The sequence below is a fragment of the Manis javanica genome, chromosome 7 (assembly GCF_040802235.1).
Source record: "Manis javanica isolate MJ-LG chromosome 7, MJ_LKY, whole genome shotgun sequence".
Lineage (NCBI taxonomy): Eukaryota > Metazoa > Chordata > Mammalia > Pholidota > Manidae > Manis > Manis javanica.
In genome coordinates this window covers 65,485,110-65,508,062 of record NC_133162.1, presented here as the reverse complement: position 1 = coordinate 65,508,062, position 22,953 = coordinate 65,485,110, and the positions used below count along the sequence as shown (strand labels likewise).

Sequence of the window (22,953 nt, the reverse complement as noted above, 5' to 3'; positions counted from 1 at the left end):
CTGGCATAAAATTTTGGCCACAGGAACACTCTTGCCTATGTGCCATAAGTTTACAGTAACGTATGAAGAACCGACTTTACAGTAATGAAGAAAGAATGGGACTTTTGGTGGACTATGGCATGATCCAGTCAACAGCAGGAAATCTACCAGGTGTCAGTCCTGAGCATTCCAGTGAGTAGCCTCCACATTTTGTCACTAGCTCATAACAAACTAGCTTCTTCCATTTATTATGAGGTAGCTCCATATGTGTGAGGTCATCAGCTAAGAAATTGTAATCATCGAATTAGGGATGGCACTCATAGTTTAATTGATGTTTCTATGGGCAGATATTTTCCCCTTCTCACAAAATTCCATATTATATGAACTATTAAATGTTTTAACATTTGAGTTTACTTAAATCATTTTTTCTCAAGAGTTTGTAGGACTTACCCTGCCTTGAAGTCAATAATCACATTTTTTTTAGAAGAACTATTTATTTTGAACAGTATTACTTTATAGAAAACTTTGAAAAAGAGTTTGTGTCATTTTTCCTGGACACATGTTATATATTCATCTGTACCCAGTATTACTACTTATAACTGGATGATAGTTGTTATTATATGGGTGTGGACACCCTAAGAGAAATAGGCCCTATTCCAGCCCTACTCCATAAACAGTACATCTACTTGGTCCAGTCAGAGTAGACATCAGTATTATGCTATAAAAATAACAAACAGAAAAGTTCAGTTTACAAAAGCTATTTTTATACACATTGAAAGTAATAATATATATTCATCTTTTCATTTAACACACATTTATTGAGTTCCTTGTGCTAGACATTATACTGGATTCTAAACACTCAACACTCAAAGACAGGTCCCATCCTTCAAGCAGCTGCCCATATAATCAGAAGACTGACCAATAAGCAGATAATCACTATATCGTGCCATTTGCTATAAAGGTATGTACAATGTAGTGTGTGAACACAGAGCAGATTTGAGGAAATAGTGGGAACAAATAGCTTCCTAAAAACAAAGATGTCACTTGAGCTAAATCCTACAAGATAAAGTCAGACAGGCAAAGGAAATGATGTTCCAGTATGTGCACTTCCCAAAGGCAGGGGAGAGCAAGGGCCATTCTTTCTTTTCACCTTGATCTTTCCCCTCACCTGTTATTACACTTCTATAAACCATGACAGTCCACATCACCTTTGTATTAAGACAGTAGCAATAGATAGAGATATATTCATTTTCTCTTTCAAAAGTGCCACTTACTAATCACCTACTCTGTGTAGCTCATCAGGTTTTGTATGTAAGTTGCTTCATCTTCCCACCAACCTGTGGAGTCCATAGTCCTTCCCTTCCCCATTGCCTAGGTGAGAAAATTGAGAAGTAGAGAGCTCAGTATACCTTGTGTGAAGTTCTTTCTCTAGAAAGTGGCAAAAGTGGAATCTACACACAGGTCTGTTTAGCACTTGTGCTTTTATATGCTTCACTCTACTGCTGGTAATTGGGTTCTGGCTTCCTCTCAATTACAGTACATTCTTGTGCCATATTCTTTCGCTGCTGTCAGCTAGAAAAAATAATAGTTAACATTTATATTCTGATTTTAGAAAGCACTTTTATTCTTGTTCTCATTTGATCCTCACAACAATTCTCACAGATCAGGAATATCTTTAAGTGAGGAAACTGGGGTTCATGCTGAATGTTTTGTCTGACATGATGCAACTAGTAAACAGCAAAATAGAAATTAGAAATGTCACTTTGGAATCAAAAGTCCATGTTTCACACTGTGTATGAAAATTAACTAAACCTGGATCACAGGCCTAAATATGAAAGCTTAAACTATAATACTTCTAGATGAAAACATAGGAGAAAATCTTTCTGACCTGAGTTTGGCAACATTTATTAGATGGAACATGAAAAGTACAAACCATAAGAGACTAAATTGATAAATTGGGCTTAATCAAAATTTAAAACAACATATTTGAAAGATACCATTAAGAAAATGAAACACAAACCACAGACTTAGAGAAAATGTTGGCAAAAACACGTGGCAGATAAAAGATTGGTATCCAGAATACGTAAAGAACTTTCACAAATCAGTAATAAGAAAACAAATGGCCTAATTATCTCAAAATGGGAAAAATATTTGGAAGAGCACTTCACTAAAGAAGTGTGAATTTAACCATGGGGATATAATTTTTTTTTCTGCAATGAAAACTCCAAAACATAGCTGAAATAAAGTAAAGAAGACTTAAACAAAGGAAAAAACATCAAATGTCCATAGACTGGAAGACTTAACATTTTTAAGATAACAGTATTACCCTAAGTGATCTATACATTTATTGCAATCTCTATCAGAATCCCAATGGCCTTTGTAGAAATGGAAAACTTGATCCAAAATGCATATGAATTTTAAGGGACCCTAATAGACAAAACTATCTTGAAAAAGAACAAAGTTTGGAAGACTCACACTTTCTTATTTCCAAACTCTCTACAAAACAACCATAATCAAAACATGGTGATAATGACATAAGAATAGACATACAGATCAATGGAACAGAACCAACAGAGCTCAGAAATAAATCCATACATACTGTCAACTGATTTCTGAGAAGGTTCCCAAAAACATTCAATAGAAAAGGAATAGTATCTTCAACATATAGTGCTCAAACAGCTGAATATGCACATAGAAGAATGAAGTTGGACCTTTACCTCACACCACATGCAAAAGTTCATTCAAAATGGATCAAAAACCTAAATATACAAGCTAAAGTCATAAAACTTCTAGAAGAAAACATAGGGGTAAATCTTCATGACCTTGTATTTGGAAATGGTTTATTAGCTATAAAGCTAAAAGCATAAGCAACATGAGAAAAAATAAATAGGTAATTGGCAGTTCATCAAAATCCAAAACTTTTGTGCACTGAAGGATTATCAAGAAAGTGAAACGACAACCCATAGAATGGGAGAAAATATTTATGAAATACTTATCTGGGTAATGGTTTACTATCCAGAATATATAGAGAACTCTTATAACCCAATAGCAAAAAAAAACCACAATCCTATTTAAAAATTGTCAAAGGATTTTAATAGACATTTGTCCAACGAAGAGATAGAAACAGTCAACAAGGACATGTAAAGATGCCCAACATCATTAATCATTAGGGAAATGCAAATTAAAACCACAGTAGAACATTATTACACACTTCCCAGGATGGCTGTATATTTTTTTAAACATAATAAGTGCTGGTGGGGATGTGGAAAAATTGGAATGCTTGTACCTTGTTAGTGGGAATGTAAATTGATTCGGATATTGTAGAAAACATTTTGGCAGTTTCTCAATAAGCTGAACATAGAATTACAGTATGATCAAGCTATTCCACTCCTGGGTATACACCCAAAAGAATTGAAAATGTGTTCAAACAAAACTGTGTACACAAATGTTCATAGCAGCACCATTCACAATAGCCAAAGGTGGAAACATTCCAAATGTCCATCAGCTGACGAGTAGATAAACAAAATGCAGTATTCCCATAAGATGGAATATCGTTCAACCATAAAAAGCAATAAGTTATGCCTCGTTTTCAAAATCAATCATTTTGTGTATAACATGTCTACAACATATTTCTCATGACAAGACCCATGGGAAACTACACAGAGGTGCATATATTAAACATTTGAAAGACAAAAAAAAAAGCAATGGAGTACTTACATGCTACAACATGGATGAGCTGTGAAAACATTATGTTAAGCAAAAGAAACCAGACACAAAAAGCACATCTTGAATGATTCTGTTTATATGAAATAGCCAGAATAGGCAAGGCCATAGAGGCAGAAAGCAGGTGTTTGCAAGTAGCTGTTACTAATGGCAACTTTTATATTATGTGTATTTTACCACACACAAAATTGCTGAACATCATTAATCATTAAGGAAATGCAAACTAAAACCATAATGAGATACTATGACACACCTACTAGAATGGTTCAAATCTAAAACTCCAAAGATATCAAATGCTTCCAAGGATGTGAAGCAACTGGAATTCTCATATTTCACTGTGGGAATGCAAAATGACACAGCTCTTTGGACAACAGTTTCACAGTTTCTTACAAAGTTAAAAACATGTACATTGACCATATCACCCAGCAACCCTACTCAGGGATTTACCCAAGAGAAGTAAAGACATACATTCATATAAAAACCTATTTATAAATGTTTATCACAGCTTTATTAATAATTGCCCCAAAATGGAAATAACCCAAATATTCATTACCTGGTAAACAGATAAACTGTTGTACATCCATAGATGAAAACATTGCTTATTAATAAAATGAAACTAGTTACTAATATTTGCAGTAGCATCAGTGAATCTCAGAAGCATTATCTAAATGAAAAAAAAGCCAAACTCAAAGTCTGTCTTTTGTATTATTACTTGTGTGGCTTTCTGGAATAGGCAAAACTGTAGAGACAGAAAACAGATGAGTGGTGACCAGGGGCTTTGATTGGGAGAAGGGGATTAACTACACAGGGAACAAGGCAATTTTGAGGGGGTGATGGAAATGTTTTCTATATGATTTATAGTGGTATTAACAATGGTGTACATAATCAATTTATCAAATTGGACACATAAAAAGGGATGAATTTTACTATGCATAAACTATACCTCAATTAAGCTGATTTAAAACCACTTGTCTTTTATCTGCCATTATTGTCTCTCCACGGAACACAAGTATTGACCGTTTTATTTTCAGTGTTAAAAGCAGAGAGAAGGTTGTTTCTAGACCTGAAGGTAGAACAGCTCTGATGTCCTCTTGCCATCATCACATGGCCCAAGCAAAAAAACACTGGATCCATTCAACACGAATGACAACCAGAAATAATGACTGTGTTTCTGGGTCATCAAGAACAAGGGAAAGGGAATGAGAGAAGGAATGAAGGATTGAATTAATGGGAAATTCAGCAGCTATTAACTTAAATGGGGAACGGTAATGATTAGGCTCTGTTTAGTAGGGAAGGTGATTTTAGGTTTATCTCTACACTCACAAGTCAAGTCAAAAGCATTTTTGGAACCTCTACATCCTAGCATCCCAAGCAATTGTATCATTTGAGAGATTGTGGTGCAACTTTTATATAGAGATGAAAACAAAAGGTTTCCAGACTGTTAAATCACCTTATAGCTAGGAACTGGTTTCTGTACCCTCATCTCTTATGCAGTGCTTGGCAACTACTAGCGACACAACCAATATTTGAAGAGCTAATGAATGAATATACTAAAACTTGCTGAAGGGCAGTACAATCTTCTATTAAATTAAAAACTCTGAAGGGGAATGTAATACAACTATTGTTTTGTCTGCTATTACTGCTACAGTGCTAGAGAAAACAGCATCTCATTCTTTATTGTGTGCTTGTTTTGAACAACTCATCAAAATAGACTGCTCAAGTGTTTTCAGGTCTCTTAAAGATAAAATAGATCTAAACAGATTCAATGTAGACTTCAGCAATTGAATATGCTATTTCAGCAAAGTATGTCCTTTGCAGTTCTAGCTCACTAAAGTTGCTGCATGGATCATATAATTGATTTGTGGCCCATTCTGCCTGCATCTATCCAATAGTTTATTAAAATAGAATAGACAAATACCAGTACAGTGAAAGGCTCCACTGAGAACTGAACAAACTGTATCCTTTGTTCACACCTAGGGTTTCCCAACCAATAGTAATTTTACAGCAGCTTTCTATAGCACCAGATAGAGAGCTCAGTAGTCAGGAGCCCACACCATAAGCAGACCTTTCCCTAAAGCACCTACCTAAAATCACCATTAAATATAATGGAACACAGGAGAGACAAATAGAACAGAAGCAGGATGAAATGATGAACATAACACATTAAAACCAATTACAAATATACCATCTCTGCAGGGAAGCACCCACATGTGGATACAGCTCTTTATGAATATTAAGTACTGTAGGTAATATAGGACTGAAAGCTTCAAACCCCAATAACCAAAAGAGGTACAACGTTTTTTTAAGGAAATAAACCTAAAAATAGGTTCAAGGGCATAATCAACATTTATCATTTTTCATTATTATCCCAGTTCTGAGGATCACTTATCTTACAACAATATGCAATATGTGGTAGAGAAATAATATTCATCATCATTTTTATTAATAATTGTAGCAAATATATTCCATGCGTGTATGATTTCTGGCTGTGCCACAGAAATCTGGACATAAAAAGTCAGATGTTCAAAGAAAGAATTTTGGCTAGGTCATCCAGAAAAAAATAGTTGCTTTTCTCTCTGAACACCTATAAGCTTTCAAGAATGCATTTACCATCTCCCAAGGAAAAAAAAAATTGTTGAAAGGATCATCTAGACTTTAGTCTGTGCAGGTTCACCACAACTTAACTGTACACTATGGAAATAGCATGGACTATGTCACTATGGTGTGTCCTTGAAAATAAAGGCAAACATCTGTATGTCCTGTCATGTACATACATATACATATACATTCACACATGCACACTCATCTAGTTACATTTTACACACTCTTCAAGATGTTCTTTACGATGGCATTTTATGAAATAGAGGTGAATTATCTGGGTAAGAAACTATCATCACTTCCTATTTGAAATTCAAGCTGATTCAGATATTTCTGGTGCCTTTGCCTGGTATCTACAAAAGTGAGCTGAAGACAGAATTCATCTTTCTAAGGATGATGACGTAAACTTCAGAGCAAGAATTATGGGCACCAGAATAGTTGCATCCTGGGACAGTACAACTTCTCAAGAAACTAGGTTAGAACAATGAGGTACCAATTGTGATGAAACAGAAGGAGCTTAATAACATGATAATTTAAAAGAAAAAGGAGAGTGTAGAGATGGAGAAACAATAGAATATTATTTTCATAGGGAAAATATCTTCTTTCCACCATGTTTAAAGACCATTTGAACCCTGAAAATTTAAAACTTTTAGAAATTTAAATTGGTTTCATGTTGACCATCATACATACATTGTTTGAGCAAACATTTATTCAACACCTACTGTGTATAAGAGGGGAATGGATGCCAGGAGTACAAAAATGAATGAAACACATTCCCTGTAGCTTGCTATTTCTGAAGACTCAAAGACCTTTTAAATATAAAGTATATCTTACTAAGCTGCAGTTTGGTGAGTTAAGTTTGGAGGAATCAGCAACACGTTATTGCATTTTCATCAAGCCCAGAGGGACTTTTAAAATATAAAAGGGGATTAAGAAAAAATTCTACTTGGTCAGTAGAAAACATTTTATATTCAAAAAAATAAAAATATATATATTCAACTCTCATTTCTCAGATCTTCCTTTCCCATGTGGAAACCTGCTTAGGGGTTCATAATATTTTTCACTATTGACACAACACTGCAGGCTCATCTTCTTGAGAGTGCTTTGACCAGTTCCCTGTCAGTAAATACATAAGCAGACATTTCTATTGACATCAGCATAAGCTCTAGTCTCTTCTTCATTTATTTACATTTCTGCCTGTTTTTGTAAACAGGCATATGATAAATGTTTATCATCAATGCCTTGGGAATATGGTAAGAATGGGAAGATGTGCACACAGAATCAATACAAGCCACGTTTACTTTTGAGGTACATGCAATTTACTCTTATGTTGGATAAAGTCTTTTTCCCCCATGCCTATTTTTCTCCATAGTTTTTAAGGTTCCTACCTGAATATTTAGCCATCAGTGAATAAATGAAGAATGTGTAACCCCAGAGTCTAATTCTGTCTAGATTAGTATTTGTATGGAGAGGTTGTGCAAATCTCTGGGCAATACATCTTTCCCAAGATTTTATTCCAATTTTAGAAATTACTCATCACTCACCAAGTCCAAACTAAGGTTGTCCAGTGCCACCTGAGTTTACTGATGGCTTTTCAAAGCCAACCTTTGCTGCTTCCCACCAACTCCTTTATGGAAAACATTCCTCAAGCTGACAAGAGAGGCTGCCCTGGGCCACATCAAATACCTCACCCCAGAACAGTGGTTCAAAGAGTTTTCATTTCATGGACCAATAAAATCCCTCTAACTGTTTTTGGGAACCAATATAATATTGCTATCTTTTTATTCTTCAACTAAGAACTTAAAATGCAAAAACACAGCTACAAGAATTGAATGAAAAGAATCAAACCCCCCAAAAAATAAATAATAAAAACAGAACCTCTTAAGAAATTTATACATAGAATACATTTAGCTCTATGAAAAAGCTCATAATTCTCCTTATTTTTTCTCTTCCTGCCATAGATTGAGTTTTGGGAACCACTAGCTTTGAGCTTCGCATAGGGGCTATAAAAGAATAAGTTAACCAAATATTCAGTTTCTGCTGTTTATGTACCATGGCATGGGTTCAGGTTTACCCTGGCAACAGAGTAGAGAAAGTGAGGAAATGTATGAATCAGCTCCATTCCATCTCACCCTTCCTAGTTATTCATATTGCCAGTGTGGTCAGCACCTCACACACACAGTGGGCAGGGGAAATGCCAGTGCAAGGAGATTATTACTCAGAGTTTGCCCCCAATCAAGTTACTGTGCCACTACGAGACAATAAGAGTTCCCTAGAATCCAGTGACAGTTTAAGGAAAGAGTCACCCTCAGACATTGCAATTGATAAAAATCAATTTTAAAGATACAGTGTGAGTATCAAAGGCACAAGTGATGGCTTAGACATCTCCATCTGCTGTCAGGACTCAGGCATACCCAAGTCTAATTCAAGTGACCTTCAGGAATGTAATGTAACGTACGAACTGCAGTGGCTGTAAGAACTACTGGGTTTTCTAGCATGTTCAGCTGTCCAGCAAAGGTGCGAGTCCTGATGAAGCAACTACTGCCCTCCAGGACCTACATCTCGAAGAAGGAAGTGTAAGTCCCAGAGTTTAGGCTGCAGAGATGTTGCTAGACGCAGAGGCTGGGAGGATGCTAACTGTGCTAGTCACATTCCTATGATGTTTATGGTTTTCGGTAATGCTTGATTCAAAATTCCACAGGTTTTGAATTATCTGCCCCAACTCTGTTTATCCCACAAGCCCTGATATTTTTAATGTAATGTTTTATTGAACTATGGTTGTAGCCAAACTACCTGTATTTTCTTTTCACATGGCAGTCAAAGCCCTTACGTGACCAGTGGAAGGAGAGGGGTCTGGAGGGAGGTTGTTAGAAGGTTATTAGAAGGAATTGGAATTGGGCCTCCAGCATCATCTGAAGGAAATGGCTCCTGATGTGATCCTAATTCTTGGCATTGAAGTATCTCTGGTTTGGATGAAGGCAGTGCATCGGATTATTCTGACTTAATAAAAAAGAAAAAATCCAATAAAGAATATTTAGTTCTCTTACTTCTAATTATGTGTTTGCTCTGCAATCTTCTGCTCCATGATTGGTATATAGGATTCCTCTCAAGTGCCAACTGCAGTTGCCTGGTAATGGCTGCCTGGAGCAATGAAGTGAGAAGGATGCTGAAATCACTCTGGGCTCAGTGGAAAGAATGCCACAGTTGATTAGTGATGTCTGTCAGGAGCTGCCGCATGCGTGTCACCCCTGTGATACAGCTGAGGAAATTAGCCTACTAAGATGAATGGTCTGGGAAGACAACCAGACTTGGTTCTGGAATTGGTACATTTACCTTTGTAAATGAACAAATCGATCCTCTGATAACCAGTCTATCTCTGTCAGTTTCACCTGGGGCTGCTCATTTGGGTGAACTGAGAAAATGGAAGGTTTAAGCCAGCGATGTGGAAGGAGAAGTCCTGACTCTGAGACACCAATACCAGAAAAGGCTCTGCTTAAAGGATCCTGCCACTCATTACCTTTTGACATGTTTTGCTTTCACTACCTATTAACTGTTCCCCTTACTTCTCCCCTCCCCCTATTTAATATTTTCCATATTTCATCAACTATAAGATCACAGCAAGTTAGTATACCCTAGGAGACAGGATATTGTTTTCACACATATGAACTTGGTTATTTCCGGTGGCTTCACAGTGGGACCACCACTGTAACCCCTCAATATTTATATTAACAAATTATTTAAGGACCATTAGAGAAAACTTGCTGTCTGAAAACCTCACTGTCCCACCAAAGAGAAAGTGCACCATTAGAACTTGCAAAAAAGGTGTTAGTGTCTCAAGAAAACCCCAGAAAGTATCTTTCAGTGGAGACTCTTAAAGAAATGCCACCTCACCAGTGCTGTGGGTAGCAGAGGACAGACAGACTGTGTGGGGAAGAGCATGGACAACAGCTCCGAGTTAGGGTGCCTAAGAGAAGTCAGACTCTGAATGTGAAGAAATTTCTGGAAAAACTTACCCAATGTGTTCCTCTTTTATTTCCTTTTTATGTTTGCAAAAGATCTTCATGTCGATAAGTCTAAAACAACTTTTTTAGTTAGTATAAAATAAATGTATAAAATAAAATGTTGTATGTCATGTTGACACCATATTTTTTTCTCATTTGTGCAACTGACAGTGCTTTGATTCAATGAAATGCAGTATGATTTACACCCATAACAAGTGAGGAAATGCAGCAGCGAGAACCTGATTGTTCACAGGTTGTCCAGTTTTCTCATCAACCTAGTTGCACATCAGATTAGAATTTATGAAACCTTAATTCTTGCCTCACCCACTTGAACACCCCCAGTGCCGTATTTCAGAAAGGTTGGTTTTAAGTAACCAAATCATGGCTGGATGGCCAACTAGAACTGGTCAGTCTAAAATAGAGCCATTCTGTAAACCAAACCAAGATTGTTCTATTTGGGTGGATGTCTAACAGTCCAAGGACAATTTTCAGCTGTCATGTAGGTAGGGAAGCAAAAATGCAATTGTCATGTGTGCCACTGGATGTTTTTTTGCTAATTGTCACCTATCATTTCATGGAACTATCCATTTGCCTACTTGTGTGCCTCCCTCTTCCTTTTCATCTTTAATTGCATTCCCACACCAAAGAGACTTTTTGTGTGAATTTTTACAGTTAATAGTCATGATACAAAGAAGCTGTTAGGTTAAACCATGTAAGAATTGACAATATTCGACCGTTTCTGAACTACAGAATCAGCAAGTTTGTACAGTTCAACTTAATACATGACACATGAGATGTTCACGTAAAACAGTTCACAATCAGAGACAGAAAAACAGCCCTCTATTCATCATTATTTAGAGCCGTCTGAATGCAAGAGCTCTTCCCTATGAGCTTCTGGCAGCCTCTAAATAACATTTTTTGTGTCCATGGTTCCCTATGAAGACCTTCATTTGATCAACTGTGTGTACCATATCCTTTTTTTTTCTTAACTCAGTAAACATTCATTGCACACATAATAGAGGGTAGGTACCATTCCCAGGCTTGGATACAAAGATTAGTGCATCACAGTCCCCACTCTTAGGAGCACACAATCTAGGAAGGGTGACAGGCGTGGACATAATTACAGTGCAAAATAACAAGCAACATAATAGATATAAATAACTTGCTGAAAGGCACTTACTCTGCCTAGCAGAGCAAGAAGACCTCAGAGCAGGTGACATTTGTGCTGGTTCTTGAAGGATGAGCAATTTACTTGGCAGAAAAGAGAGGCTTTTTGCCAAGCAGAATGGCTTGTTCAGAGTCACAGAAGCACAACAAAGAAGGATGTATCTGAAGAGCCTTATTTTGAATGTTGATAAGACATGTGACAAAGGTGAGAAAAGTGGCTGGAGATGAGGCTTGAATGGAAGTAAGATCTGGTTATGAAAGGCCTTCACATGGGGCCGAGGAGTTTGCATTTTATTCTGCAGGTGAAGAGAAGTCACAAAAATGCATTCACATGGGTTTGAATAGCTTAGAAATAAAATTGCTTTTTCTGCTTTGAATCTGTACATCCAGCCCAGTCATCACCTATGTTTATCAAAACATTACGTTAACGGCCTCGGAGCACGAGCTTCTGCAGCAGAGCTCTTTCTGACCAGCCCTGGCACACTTGTGAGCCAATGCAACCTGGATCTCCAAGGGGCTGTTTCAACCCTGACATCTCTCTTAAACATGGTCATTGAGCTGGGGTTCCTCACTGTGGCTGGAGGCATAGCCAAAGGCTGCGTTATTGTGAGAGATTGTGGCTTTGACAATTGTGTGCTCCCCCTCTAAAGGGCCCTGTACTTCACATGGGTAAAGGAGCTTGCCAGCACACACGTCATGTTTTCATATTTTCCTCATTGGGTAATTTCAAAATGGGTGATTCCACCAAAATGCAATGAGATTGATTTCATCCAAACTGCAGACTGGCTAATCAGTGGCTCAGTTTTCCAGCCATGTGATCTGGCATCTAGCATTTACCACTCATCAAATGAAATTACACAGCACCAATAAATTATCAGGTCACCCCCAGGCAGAACCTTTTCCCTTAGTTCCCCCCTGCCTAATACTTGCAAAATGTTTAATAGAGATGTGGTTTATCTATACAGGGATATTAACCAGAATGTATCAAGACTTTACCACAAATAGAGCGCTATATATATATATATATATATATATATAAATTATGTATAGACACGCACATATGTATGAATATATGAATACACATGAATGACCTATCTCATTTATGTAAATTTTCCATATACATAAAGCTAAGTGACTATCAAACATGTTTGTTTTGTTAAATTATACCTACATGTGGACACACACATATGTGTCTATATATATGGTGTGTGTGATGTATTTTATACATATATACATGAAATGAGTTATTCCATTTATATGAGTTTTCCAGATGCATAAAACTAAATGACTATCAAACATTTGTGTTTTATTTGAATTAAGTCTTTATGGAAATGTTTCTGACAGTGTTGGATGAGTTCTAGATTCAGCCTGCTTTGCTTGAATCCATTTCTTCACGTCCTAGCTTTCTGTCATTGGGCAAATAGCAATCTGTCTGAAACTCAGCTTTCTCATCTATAAAATGAGGATAATAGTAACCACCTCATAGGGTAGCTGTGTAAATTGAATGGGGTATGCTTGTAAAGCATTTTGGTATACAGTGAACTTCTGAGAAATGCTAGCAATTCTTCATGAGTATTGGAACTGGTTCTTGAATGTTGAGGCCATCATCGTGAGCATTAATGATTACAGGAAAACTAATAGCTGGCATCCTTGGGGCCCATTGAGAGCCACAAAGTTACTTAGGCCTCCACCAAGTGGCCTAGACTTCCAGGCTTCTTCCCAGTCCTGCCTGGTCTTTGAGTATTTATAGAGCATCCCTTGCTTTCATGCTATCAGTCGTCCCATCTTGAAATGGCTATAATGTAGGAAACTAACAGTTTTCTTCCTTAGTGTTGCACTGACAAATCAAATAATTCAACTTCTAACATTCCATCTAAGCAGGAGTTTAAAAGCTCTGACTGGACACCCAGCTCTGTGCTTCAGAGTCTGTACTATGTGCTGTCTATTTGAGCTACTTAAAGATCTTTCCTGCTCATTTCAAGATTATCATCCTTGGAAAGACAAATACCTCATGACCTCACTTATATGCGGAATCTAAAATCATCAGGTTCATAGAAGCAGAGTAGAATGATGATTGCTAGGAGCTGGTGGGAAGGGGAGACAGAGAGATGTTGGTTAAAGGGTGCAAAGTTACAGTACTGCAGGATGAGCCAGTTCTGGCGATGTAACGTGCAAGAACATGGCTGTTATTAACAATACTGTATCCTATACTTGACATTTGCTTAGAGGATAGATCATGAAGTGTTCCCGGCCCCCCAAAAAAGTAAAAGAAAATGGGAACTATGTGAGCTGACAGATGTGTTATTTAGCTTGATTGTGGTGATTATGTCACAATGTATACATGTATCAAAGCATCAAGTGGTATACCTTAAATATATACAACTTTTTTGTCAATTATACCTCCATAAGAATTCAACATAATAAACTAGAACTATGACACAATTTTTTAAAAAAAGATTATCTGCATTGTCTATGATAGATGATGATGCTATCAAGTGAATCCAGAAAGCGAAAGGACACATTTTACATGTGCATCTGAGCAACACAAATCGTTACAGATCCGTATCTTTAGAGATTTGATAAAGAAATAATTGTACCCCCTATATTTTTAAAGCAAAACTTGGCATAAAAATAAATATCTATGCAAAGTCTTTCTGGTTTTAAAAAATTATAAAAGTGTATACTAATTCAGCCTATCTAGGACCAAAATCTCAGCTCTACAAGCTAAATAGTGTTCATTGTATATCTTGATTTGTGTGTGTGTGTGTGTGTGTGTGTGTGTGTGTGATTTTTAAACAAGCAGATCCTCAGGGGCCTTATGCTGCTACTCTCAGGAAAACACCATCTGAGAAACCAGAACTGCCAATTTGTGGTCTGCTGAGTGGCACCCCCTGAGGTTGTGCAGGGAAGAAATCCCAAGAGCAATTGCCTCTATAATTTTGCATAATTTTTTTTTCAGGATTTTTTTGATGCCTCAGTAGCCAGACTGTCAGTGTCCAGGATAACTGTATTCACCTCCCCCTCATTCTCCTGGTTGTGAATGTTTATTAGCAGCAACCATCCTAATTTTGAGAGAATTTTTGTCCAGGAAAGACCCTCTATACTTTTTTCATCCCAGACTTTAGCTGGTTCCCCCACTTTTGGCTCAAAAGTAGTATGGTCAACATTTTTAATAGACTTTCATTTGTAAGTTTTATGCATAGTAACTTGAAATGCGATATCCTTCTTACCTTGCTTCTCAGCCATGTCCACGCACCTTGTTCTCTCTTGCCCATAGATTGAGGGCATTTAAGTGCACTGCTTCTTCTCTTTGGAATTCTCTCTGCCTATTCCTTGGCTAGCCAACTCTTGCACAACCATCAGAACTCAAGTGAAATGACCAGCCACCTCCCCTGTGAAGCTGTTTCTTTCTGGGTGAGCTGGGTTAGGCCCTCTCTGTGTCTTCCCATAGCACCCTGTCCTGCATCCTGTCTTAGTCCTCAGACACTGTACCAGCAGTCAGTACTCAACTGGAAATTCCTTAGGGACACAGTCCTGAAGTGTCTTTTCTGTCCACCTTGTCTGGCACATAGCAAGGACTCAGTTGTGGGTGATTTTATGAATATATATCATTTTCCCCTTATTAAAAAAATCACTCTACTTTCAACTAATTGAGTATATCATGATCTACTAATTTTGAAGGACAACACACCTCTGATTAGCTTATCAAATAACTGAAAATGTAAACATTTAAGAAGTCAGTGTAAACAGTTGAGTGAGGGGAGGACATTCGAGGTCTTGGTCTGGCTCTCTGTTGCTCCTTGTGAGCCATTTTGAGTTCTCCAGGTAGGAGAGCCTTCCCCAGGTGGGGGTGGATGTGACAGCACAAGAGGACACAGGATGTCAATTACAATCCTTAATTTTTTTTACTTTTTCAGGTTACAAATGCTGCTGCCAACCACCCTGGACACATGACTCTTCATCTCAGACCTTTCCTTGTGTGTGGAGGGGATGGATTTACCCAGTCCAACTTTGATGGCTGCATCACTTCTGCCCTGTGTGTTCTAGATGCTTTAAAGAATCATATTTAGTACCTTTATCTTTATTCTCTACATGTACTTTTGGTTTTTGTTGCCACAATTTTCTGTTATTGATTATTTTGTTTTCTATTAGGTTGAGAGTAATTACTGGGAAATTTGTTCATCACTTATTATCATGTTTCATACAGGGTATAAAATCAATTTTATGATTTTGGTTGTAACCACCCATGCTAGAATGAAACTTCCTTGTACTTTACACTTTTCACTGCTTTTTTGCACTGCCATGAACTACTTGTTGGAGGAAGAATAGTGCTTAAGAATAACAAATGACCCTTCCCCCCAGATTACATCAAATCAAAGTAACAGTTCATGTTCCAGAAGCTTTATTATTCTTTTGAAAAATTCAGTTCCAAATACAGAATAATCATTATCAAAGCCTTGTTTTTAATCTTCAGCTATGTCCTCGATTCAGTATTTTTGCAAACTGCCAAACTACAAGACTTCTCAAACTGTGGGTAGCAAAGTATAATTTTTGTTTCTCATTTCTCTTCCAAGTTATTAAATGACTCTGAATTGCAGGTTGTATTTGTCATCATCTTTATGATCATAGTTTGAAAGGCAACTTGACTGACAGAGAACCCTCTCTTCAAATTATCAGAAAATAACGAGATTCAACTTGACTTTCCAAGTTGTACAATACTTTTTCACCTTTAAAAAATTCAAACTTAATATGAAAGATACAAATTAAATGGAAACTGAGAGAAAATATATCGATATTTACCTTTTGCTATCTCCTATGGCATGTGCAGTTATCTTCATGAGATTTCCAGTATATGCTGTGGCATTTAGACTATGTCAAGTTTAATAAATTTAGTACCAAGAAAATTGGGCTGAACCAGAAAATAAATGCACTTAAAATAGTTTAATATTTGCAACCTAATGGTTCACCATATCACCCACATGCTTCAGTGACAACTTCATGACTTGCTTTCTGAAAAGAAATTGATTGCCAGCCTCCCAAACAACCTACCTGTTGCTAATTTGGAAAGCAAAATGGTAAGTTCTGTTTTGCCATTTAAAAGGGAAAGAAATTATTGCAGCCTCTCAAACTAAGAAAAGCTCAACGAAAGACTTCTTATCTTGGTAATATTTAAAGTCATAGGCTTAAATGCTCATTTATTACATATAACATGCATAAGCCTGGAAGGAATTTGCTTATGTATCTACAAAGTGGGTTTTGTGATCCTGCAGAATGTTGTTATATGTTTCCCTTTAGCAATCAACTGATGGAAAACTGAAATGCCTACATGTGGTCAGTGTCAATCACTTATGTTTGAAATCAAAGAAAGGAAAAGGGAAATAATGTGACCTCTGGTATGATGTATGAAAAATATTATTTCTTTCACCATTTTGGCCCATATTTGCATTTCTCTTTATTTTGGTGTTGCCCTTAAAATATAGTAGAAAATACATTCAAATGTATTAACTATTTTGTTTTTGACTAATAAAATATTATAACAGTTTGACTGAAAGCATCCTGAAGCTTTAAGAACGATGTTATATATGTCTCATGAATGGATATTCCCTGAAGAAGACAGTAAAAAAATGATTTATAAAGGTGGGATGGATCCCCTAGAGAAAGTACTCTTCTAAGCCATCACTGATGATTTTTAATATCTATTCATTCTAAGTATGTCTCCCTAATAATCTGCATCTGGTTTGAGAAGACTCTGGCAATATGAGAAAAGACTCAGCTTTGCTTAGTGTGTATATCATTGTTACTTTGCTATTTTCATCATTTTGAAAACTCATTTTACATTTAGATCCATCTCAGATAAGAACAGACCCATTCCCTAATGGTCAAATAAAGAAAGAAAATGTATCAAATGCCTATGTTCTTTATTTTCATTTACCTCTTCTCCTTTAGAAACTGAAATATATATAGAAATCTCTTGTGCTGGATGCCATCCCAGATTGCCATGAAATTCAGATGGCCAGGGTGCCCTGGAAGACCCACGGCTCAGTGATCCACATCCCCTGGGAAGCAGGGGTCAGTGTCATTTGCAACAGTTGCCAAGATGTGTGCCTGTCAGCCCACAGGACCACCCAGCACCACAATATTTCTAAACAGGAACTTTTATTAATCAAGCCAGCCAAGGAAAGCTGCTCTGTTTTGAAAGGAGCATATTCAGGTGAGAAACGGCTTGAGGAGTGAGGTGATTTAATACTTGTTAGCTGATAAATATAGCCTTTGCCAGAATAAAACTTTATGATGCAGTGTTGAAAAGCTTAATTACTAAATTGTCTGTACAGGTCTTGCTCAGGCAGCAATGGTGACAACTTAGAGCAGTAGAATAGTATTTTTCCCCTTCAGCATTACTGAAGGGGAAAAGTATGTCTAAAAACATAGAGAAAGCAGTAATAATCCCAGACCAGATATTACTAAGGGAAAAAAAGACACTTCATTGAGTCACCAAGCCTTCTGTGCAAAATGCCATCATCCCCACCCCCCGCCTACCCACTACCTCGTTAAGTAAAAAGAAGGGTCAATTTTACATTTATCTGGCATTTTATACTTATCCAAGTGTATATAGATATAGATATAGATACAGATATAGATATAGATATATCCACTTTTATATGTATATATACAGATACATATACACACACCCACATATATATAAAATCTCCAGTTGCTGTCCTCCTAACACCCTTGTGAAATAAGTAGAGCAAGGAATTCTTATTCACGTTTGACAAATGAGGAAACCGAGGCTGAGATTGTGCAACCAAGGTCACAGAATGATATGCCAGGACAAGAGCCTGGCCTCTGTGACCCATGTCTATTTGCATGGCACCATCTGCCGCCAGATGAGCGTGATAATTAAAGCTGAACTGAAGCACTGGCTGAGGATGCAGGCAGCACTCGTGGTCCTCTTACCACTGTTTCATCTCAAAGAGCTGACACTGACCCTGCCATGACGTGTAGGAGTCCAGTATGGAATAAAGTCTCCATAAGTACTGGATAAATGATTCATGTTCCCATTATTTCCATTTGCCTGTTTATTTCCTTCTTTGGGGATCATTTGCTGTGAGAAATTGCTGCACCCCAATGACATGGAATCCCGGCCTGGCCGCGGTCGGCGGGTCAGCACACAGACGCCCTCGGCTTTCACACTTTCTGTGTTCCTCTTTGGCTCTTCGTTCCCTTTTGTCTCAGTCTTCTCTCATCTATCATTTCTTTCTCCCCTTCTGGTTTTTTTCTCTTGCTTCTTCCCTTTCTCCACCCTCAAGAGACCTGGAGTATAAATGCAATCACACTATGATGCATGGTACTTTAATGATTTTTTTTTATTTAGCATATCTCTTTTTTTCTAAAATGGAAAGCACTCAGTCCTGCCTGGAACCAGGCTCTGGCGGACATAATCAGCAGTGTCACCTAAGGACTCTAGCTAGGGGACAAGTCTCATGGAGTGGGAGGCAGGGTAAGGTGCACGTTGATGTAATCCCAGGCAGTAAATAAGATGCAGTAATGCCTGAAGCAGGGAATCTTAGAGAAAGAATCATATTTCCATGAGAGAGGGCCCCTGACTAGATGCAGAGATATATCATCTAAACACATCTGGCTATGTACCCTCTCCATGCCATACCTGGGCAGACATGGCAGACTTGAGGAGCTCGACCTACATATTAGTGTGGTCAGGATAAGTGAGTGCTTCCTGTGGAAAAGACTCAGTGGAACACAGAAAGAGGTCTCTGGGAAGAAGAAAAAGCCTTGGCAACCCTGAAGCTTGCTGGTGCAGGACGGATCTGCTGTTTTCCATTCTGAACTGTATTGTGTTTCAGCCAGTGTCATCTGGCCATGTAAAAAGGGAAGTTTGAAATGGCAATGTGTCCTATCTTTCATTCTCAACAGACAGTAATTATAGTCCACTTGAGGGTTCACAGCAGAATCCATCAAATGAGCCTGCTAAGGAGAAAGAATCCCTAAGAGAGTATTAATTTAAAAGGCATGTAGAATCATAGAATCCTGGAATGTCTAAGTTTAGAGGGGCCTGGAGACCATTTAAGCCAGTTCTAAACCATGTTTTAAATCTACTTGAGAAGCAATGAATAGCTACGGCTGTTCTAATAACACAACAGAAGTAACTATGCACATAGGCACATAGAATTTACATACCATTTTAGATCCTGCTGGCTACCTGCCTGTTTTGTAAATAAAGTTTTATTGGAACATAATCTTGCCCATTGTGTATTGCCTGTGGCTGTTTTTGCACTACAAGAGTGAAGGTGAGTGTTCATGACAGAGACCATATGGCCTGCAAAGCCTAAAATAGTTATTACCTGGTCCTTTAAAAAGAAAATTTGCTAACTCATGTTTTGGGGGTTACAAACCCTCCAAAATCTATTTTTAGACATTCAAGGGTCTCTGGGCCCCAGATTAAGAACCTCTAAATCTCAACCCTATCACTTTATATAAAAACAACCCTGTCTTAGATCCACACATCTGGCCAATTGTTCCTTGATCCCGTGCCCCACTCTAAATCCTTTAAGGCAAACAGCTTTGAGGTGAAGAACACATCCTCTGGAGTTAAAGAAATCTGTGTTTGAATCTAGATTTTATTCTACCTTGTTTGACCTTGAGGCAGTTAAACAGTTTCACAGCCTCCTTTATCATCTGAAAAATGAGTTAATGGTAGCAACCTCGTAAAATTGTTGTGAGGCTTATACATAAATAAACATAAAAGCTTAGCGGAGTGCTGGCCACCTAGTAAGTGCTTAATTAATGATAGCAGTAGTGATGCTGATGATAAAGGAGAGGAAAAAAGAGGAAGAGGAAGAGTACAAGCAGATCCTGCTGGTGCTTCTGAGGCCCTTGAGTCCAGTTCTTCTGCATTTACCTAGGGCCCTCAGGAGAGGTGACGGTGATGCAAACCAGAGCTCCAGGTTTCTGTAAAAGCTTCATGAAACAGAATAGTAGTGTCTACCTGAGACCGTCTGTGGACCTTTTTCTCTTTTCCTGTTCCATTTGGTGAATAGACACTTGTCAGGTGGGGAAAAGGTGATTTGTTCTAATGTGGTCCTCGAAAACAAACCAGGATAGGTCATTAGCCAGAGTAGGGATGGCATAAAATAGAAGCGTTCTCAGCAATGAATGGTGCCTTTTCCCAGCAAGTTTGTGTGCTGAATGCAAAGAATTACATGCTTGGATTGGATTTTGTTGAAGATTATTTACTTGATCTCTGAAACACTGTGAAAAATGGGAGTGAGTTATTTCACATTCTTAACATGTTTAGCTAAGTATGCAGTCATTTCCCATCCCTGGCCTTCATTTTAAAAAGCTCGACTCCTGGTAATTTCCATGATATTGTGGTAAGTTCCATGACATCCTGAATCCCATCACTTGGAATCATGGGCCAGTTTCTTATATCTCTGAGTCTCAGGATCTCATCTGTAAAATAGGGATACTAATTTCAACTACTTTGGGGTTATTCTGAAGGTTGTAGAGTATACATGTAAAGTGTTTTAGCATGTTCTGCACATGGAAAATAATGAACATTAGCTGTTATTATTACTATAATTACAGATTAATGAAATATTACTTAGGAAAATAATCCCCTCTCATAACCATCACTGCATTTATAAGTAGCTTTAGACCTATCTAGGAAGCCACTTCAGTATTTGTACAACTCATTGGGGACTGTATTCAAGTACCACTGTAAGTTTGGCCTCAGAGTCATTTCTGTTCAGAAATTCTTACTGACCCTTGAGGTAATGAATAAATAAGTGCTTGTGTGGTTTATTGTCATGCTCTTTAATATACCTTGCACAGCACCCTATTTCCACCAACCCATCTACACTCCCCACTCTGATACTGCATGTGAACTTATTTAAATCTCTTTGCCACCAAAATTTCAAGAGCCACAAAAGCAGGGCCTGCCACATAGGAGGTGCTCAGTAAAAAATCTGTTGCTCCATTGAATGAATGAATTTGGCTAATAACACTTCTTAGTCTAATTTCAATAACTGCCAGAGGAAAACATTGCTGATACAGAATTATGCCATGGAACAAAAATGTTAACAACCTTATCCTCAAGAGAAGAGGTGATTGCAACAGTACTCACATTCTCCTTGTGTAGTTGCTATTCAGAATCAATAGGTGACCTCAGAACGTCCCGACCTTATGCTGGCTCCCATTATTTAGAAAGTTCTTATTTGGAGGGTTGGGGCATGTGGGGAAACTGCTCTACCATTTGAAACTACCTAATAAATAATTGTACTTTACTTTTTCTCATTTTGCCTACTATTTAAAGATTTTTGCCTATAAAGCCAAAAATTTAAGCAAAGCAAAGTACCAGACTACAGAAGCCAACTGAATCTATTTTATGGTGTCCTACCTGAGAAGCTGGCATCATATATATTAGAGTTTATTAGAACTACATGTTCTTGAATTACTTGGAGAGGGAGGTTAAGTGAATTACAATTTAAGTAATTATTCACTAGAAATCCTTTTTTGCACTAACTCCTGCACCGCTGTCTTTCCAGAATGCTTGGTTCCCTTCACTTCCTCCTCCTCCCCTGCCTCCTCCTGCTGCTGCTTTTTGTTACGCCTAAAAAGCTTATTGAAGTTGAATGAATCTCACAAAGCCTTGGAATTGGGATTTCACTAAAATGTAGTAAACTCCATGGGGACAAAGAATTTTGTCTTTTTTTTCCTTCACTTTGGAATTACCAGTATCCAGAACAGTGCCTGGCTATGTAGTGAATGACTAATTAAAGGATATTTAGAACATCAGCAATTAAGAAGCTATCTTATATAATTAAAACATCTAGCAAAGATATGAAAAACTAACAATTTATGAACTCTGACAAGGTACAAAAAAATGAAAATGGAAAAACTTTTCTTACTTATGAATATGTAAGTGAGCTCCATAAAGACAGGGATCATGTCTGATTTATCTAAATTGTTTCCCCCAAACCTAGCACAGAACAGGTCACATGGTAGACCCTGAGCAAATTTTTAAGGAATGCTCAAATGACTTAAAGAAGGAAAAGTTTAAGTGAATGAGGACTATATCCTAAAAAACCCAAGAGAAACTATCCTAGAAATACAGGGCTTAAAATGGACCATCTCTGCGTAGTTCGTGTGTTGGCATCTGCACACGTGTGCCAGGGTTGGGGAGGGAGGACAAGATGCTTTCCCTGTGCAAACAATCAGCACAGCAACTCTGACAGTGTGTTTTGCCATTGTGATTTATCACCTACCGACCACATGCAATCCCAGTTTGCTGGCTCACATTTTTATTTTCTTGTTACTCCTTTTATTAGAATTGATTTAAAGCAGGCAAGAGTCAGACCTAGTGTAGGAGGCACTTCTATAAGAAACTCATCAACCTCAAACTCACGCAATATATTTTAACCGTTAGTTAGCCGTGTTTACTTATCCTTTGGAAAACCATAACCGTTCA

The 22,953-nt window shown here is 37.7% G+C and overlaps 1 protein-coding gene across 7 annotated transcripts in view; it reads left to right on the top strand.

The window, feature by feature from the left end:
• Window positions 1–17,374, top strand: part of RNLS (renalase, FAD dependent amine oxidase) — a 296,831-nt gene extending 279,457 nt beyond the window's left edge. For 3 of the 7 annotated variants that reach the window (XM_037002828.2, XM_037002825.2, XM_037002827.2), the window contains one exon: window positions 15,386–17,374. In XM_037002828.2, the coding sequence (XP_036858723.1) occupies window positions 15,386–15,538 (153 nt within the window). In that variant the 3' untranslated portion in view covers window positions 15,539–17,374. Of the gene's footprint in view, window positions 1–23; window positions 172–15,385 lie in introns of those variants that run through there. The other 4 variants (XR_005057122.2, XR_012133248.1, XR_012133249.1 and 1 more) reach the window with 4 other exon arrangements.
• The last annotated feature ends 5,579 nt before the right edge of the window (window positions 17,375–22,953 follow it).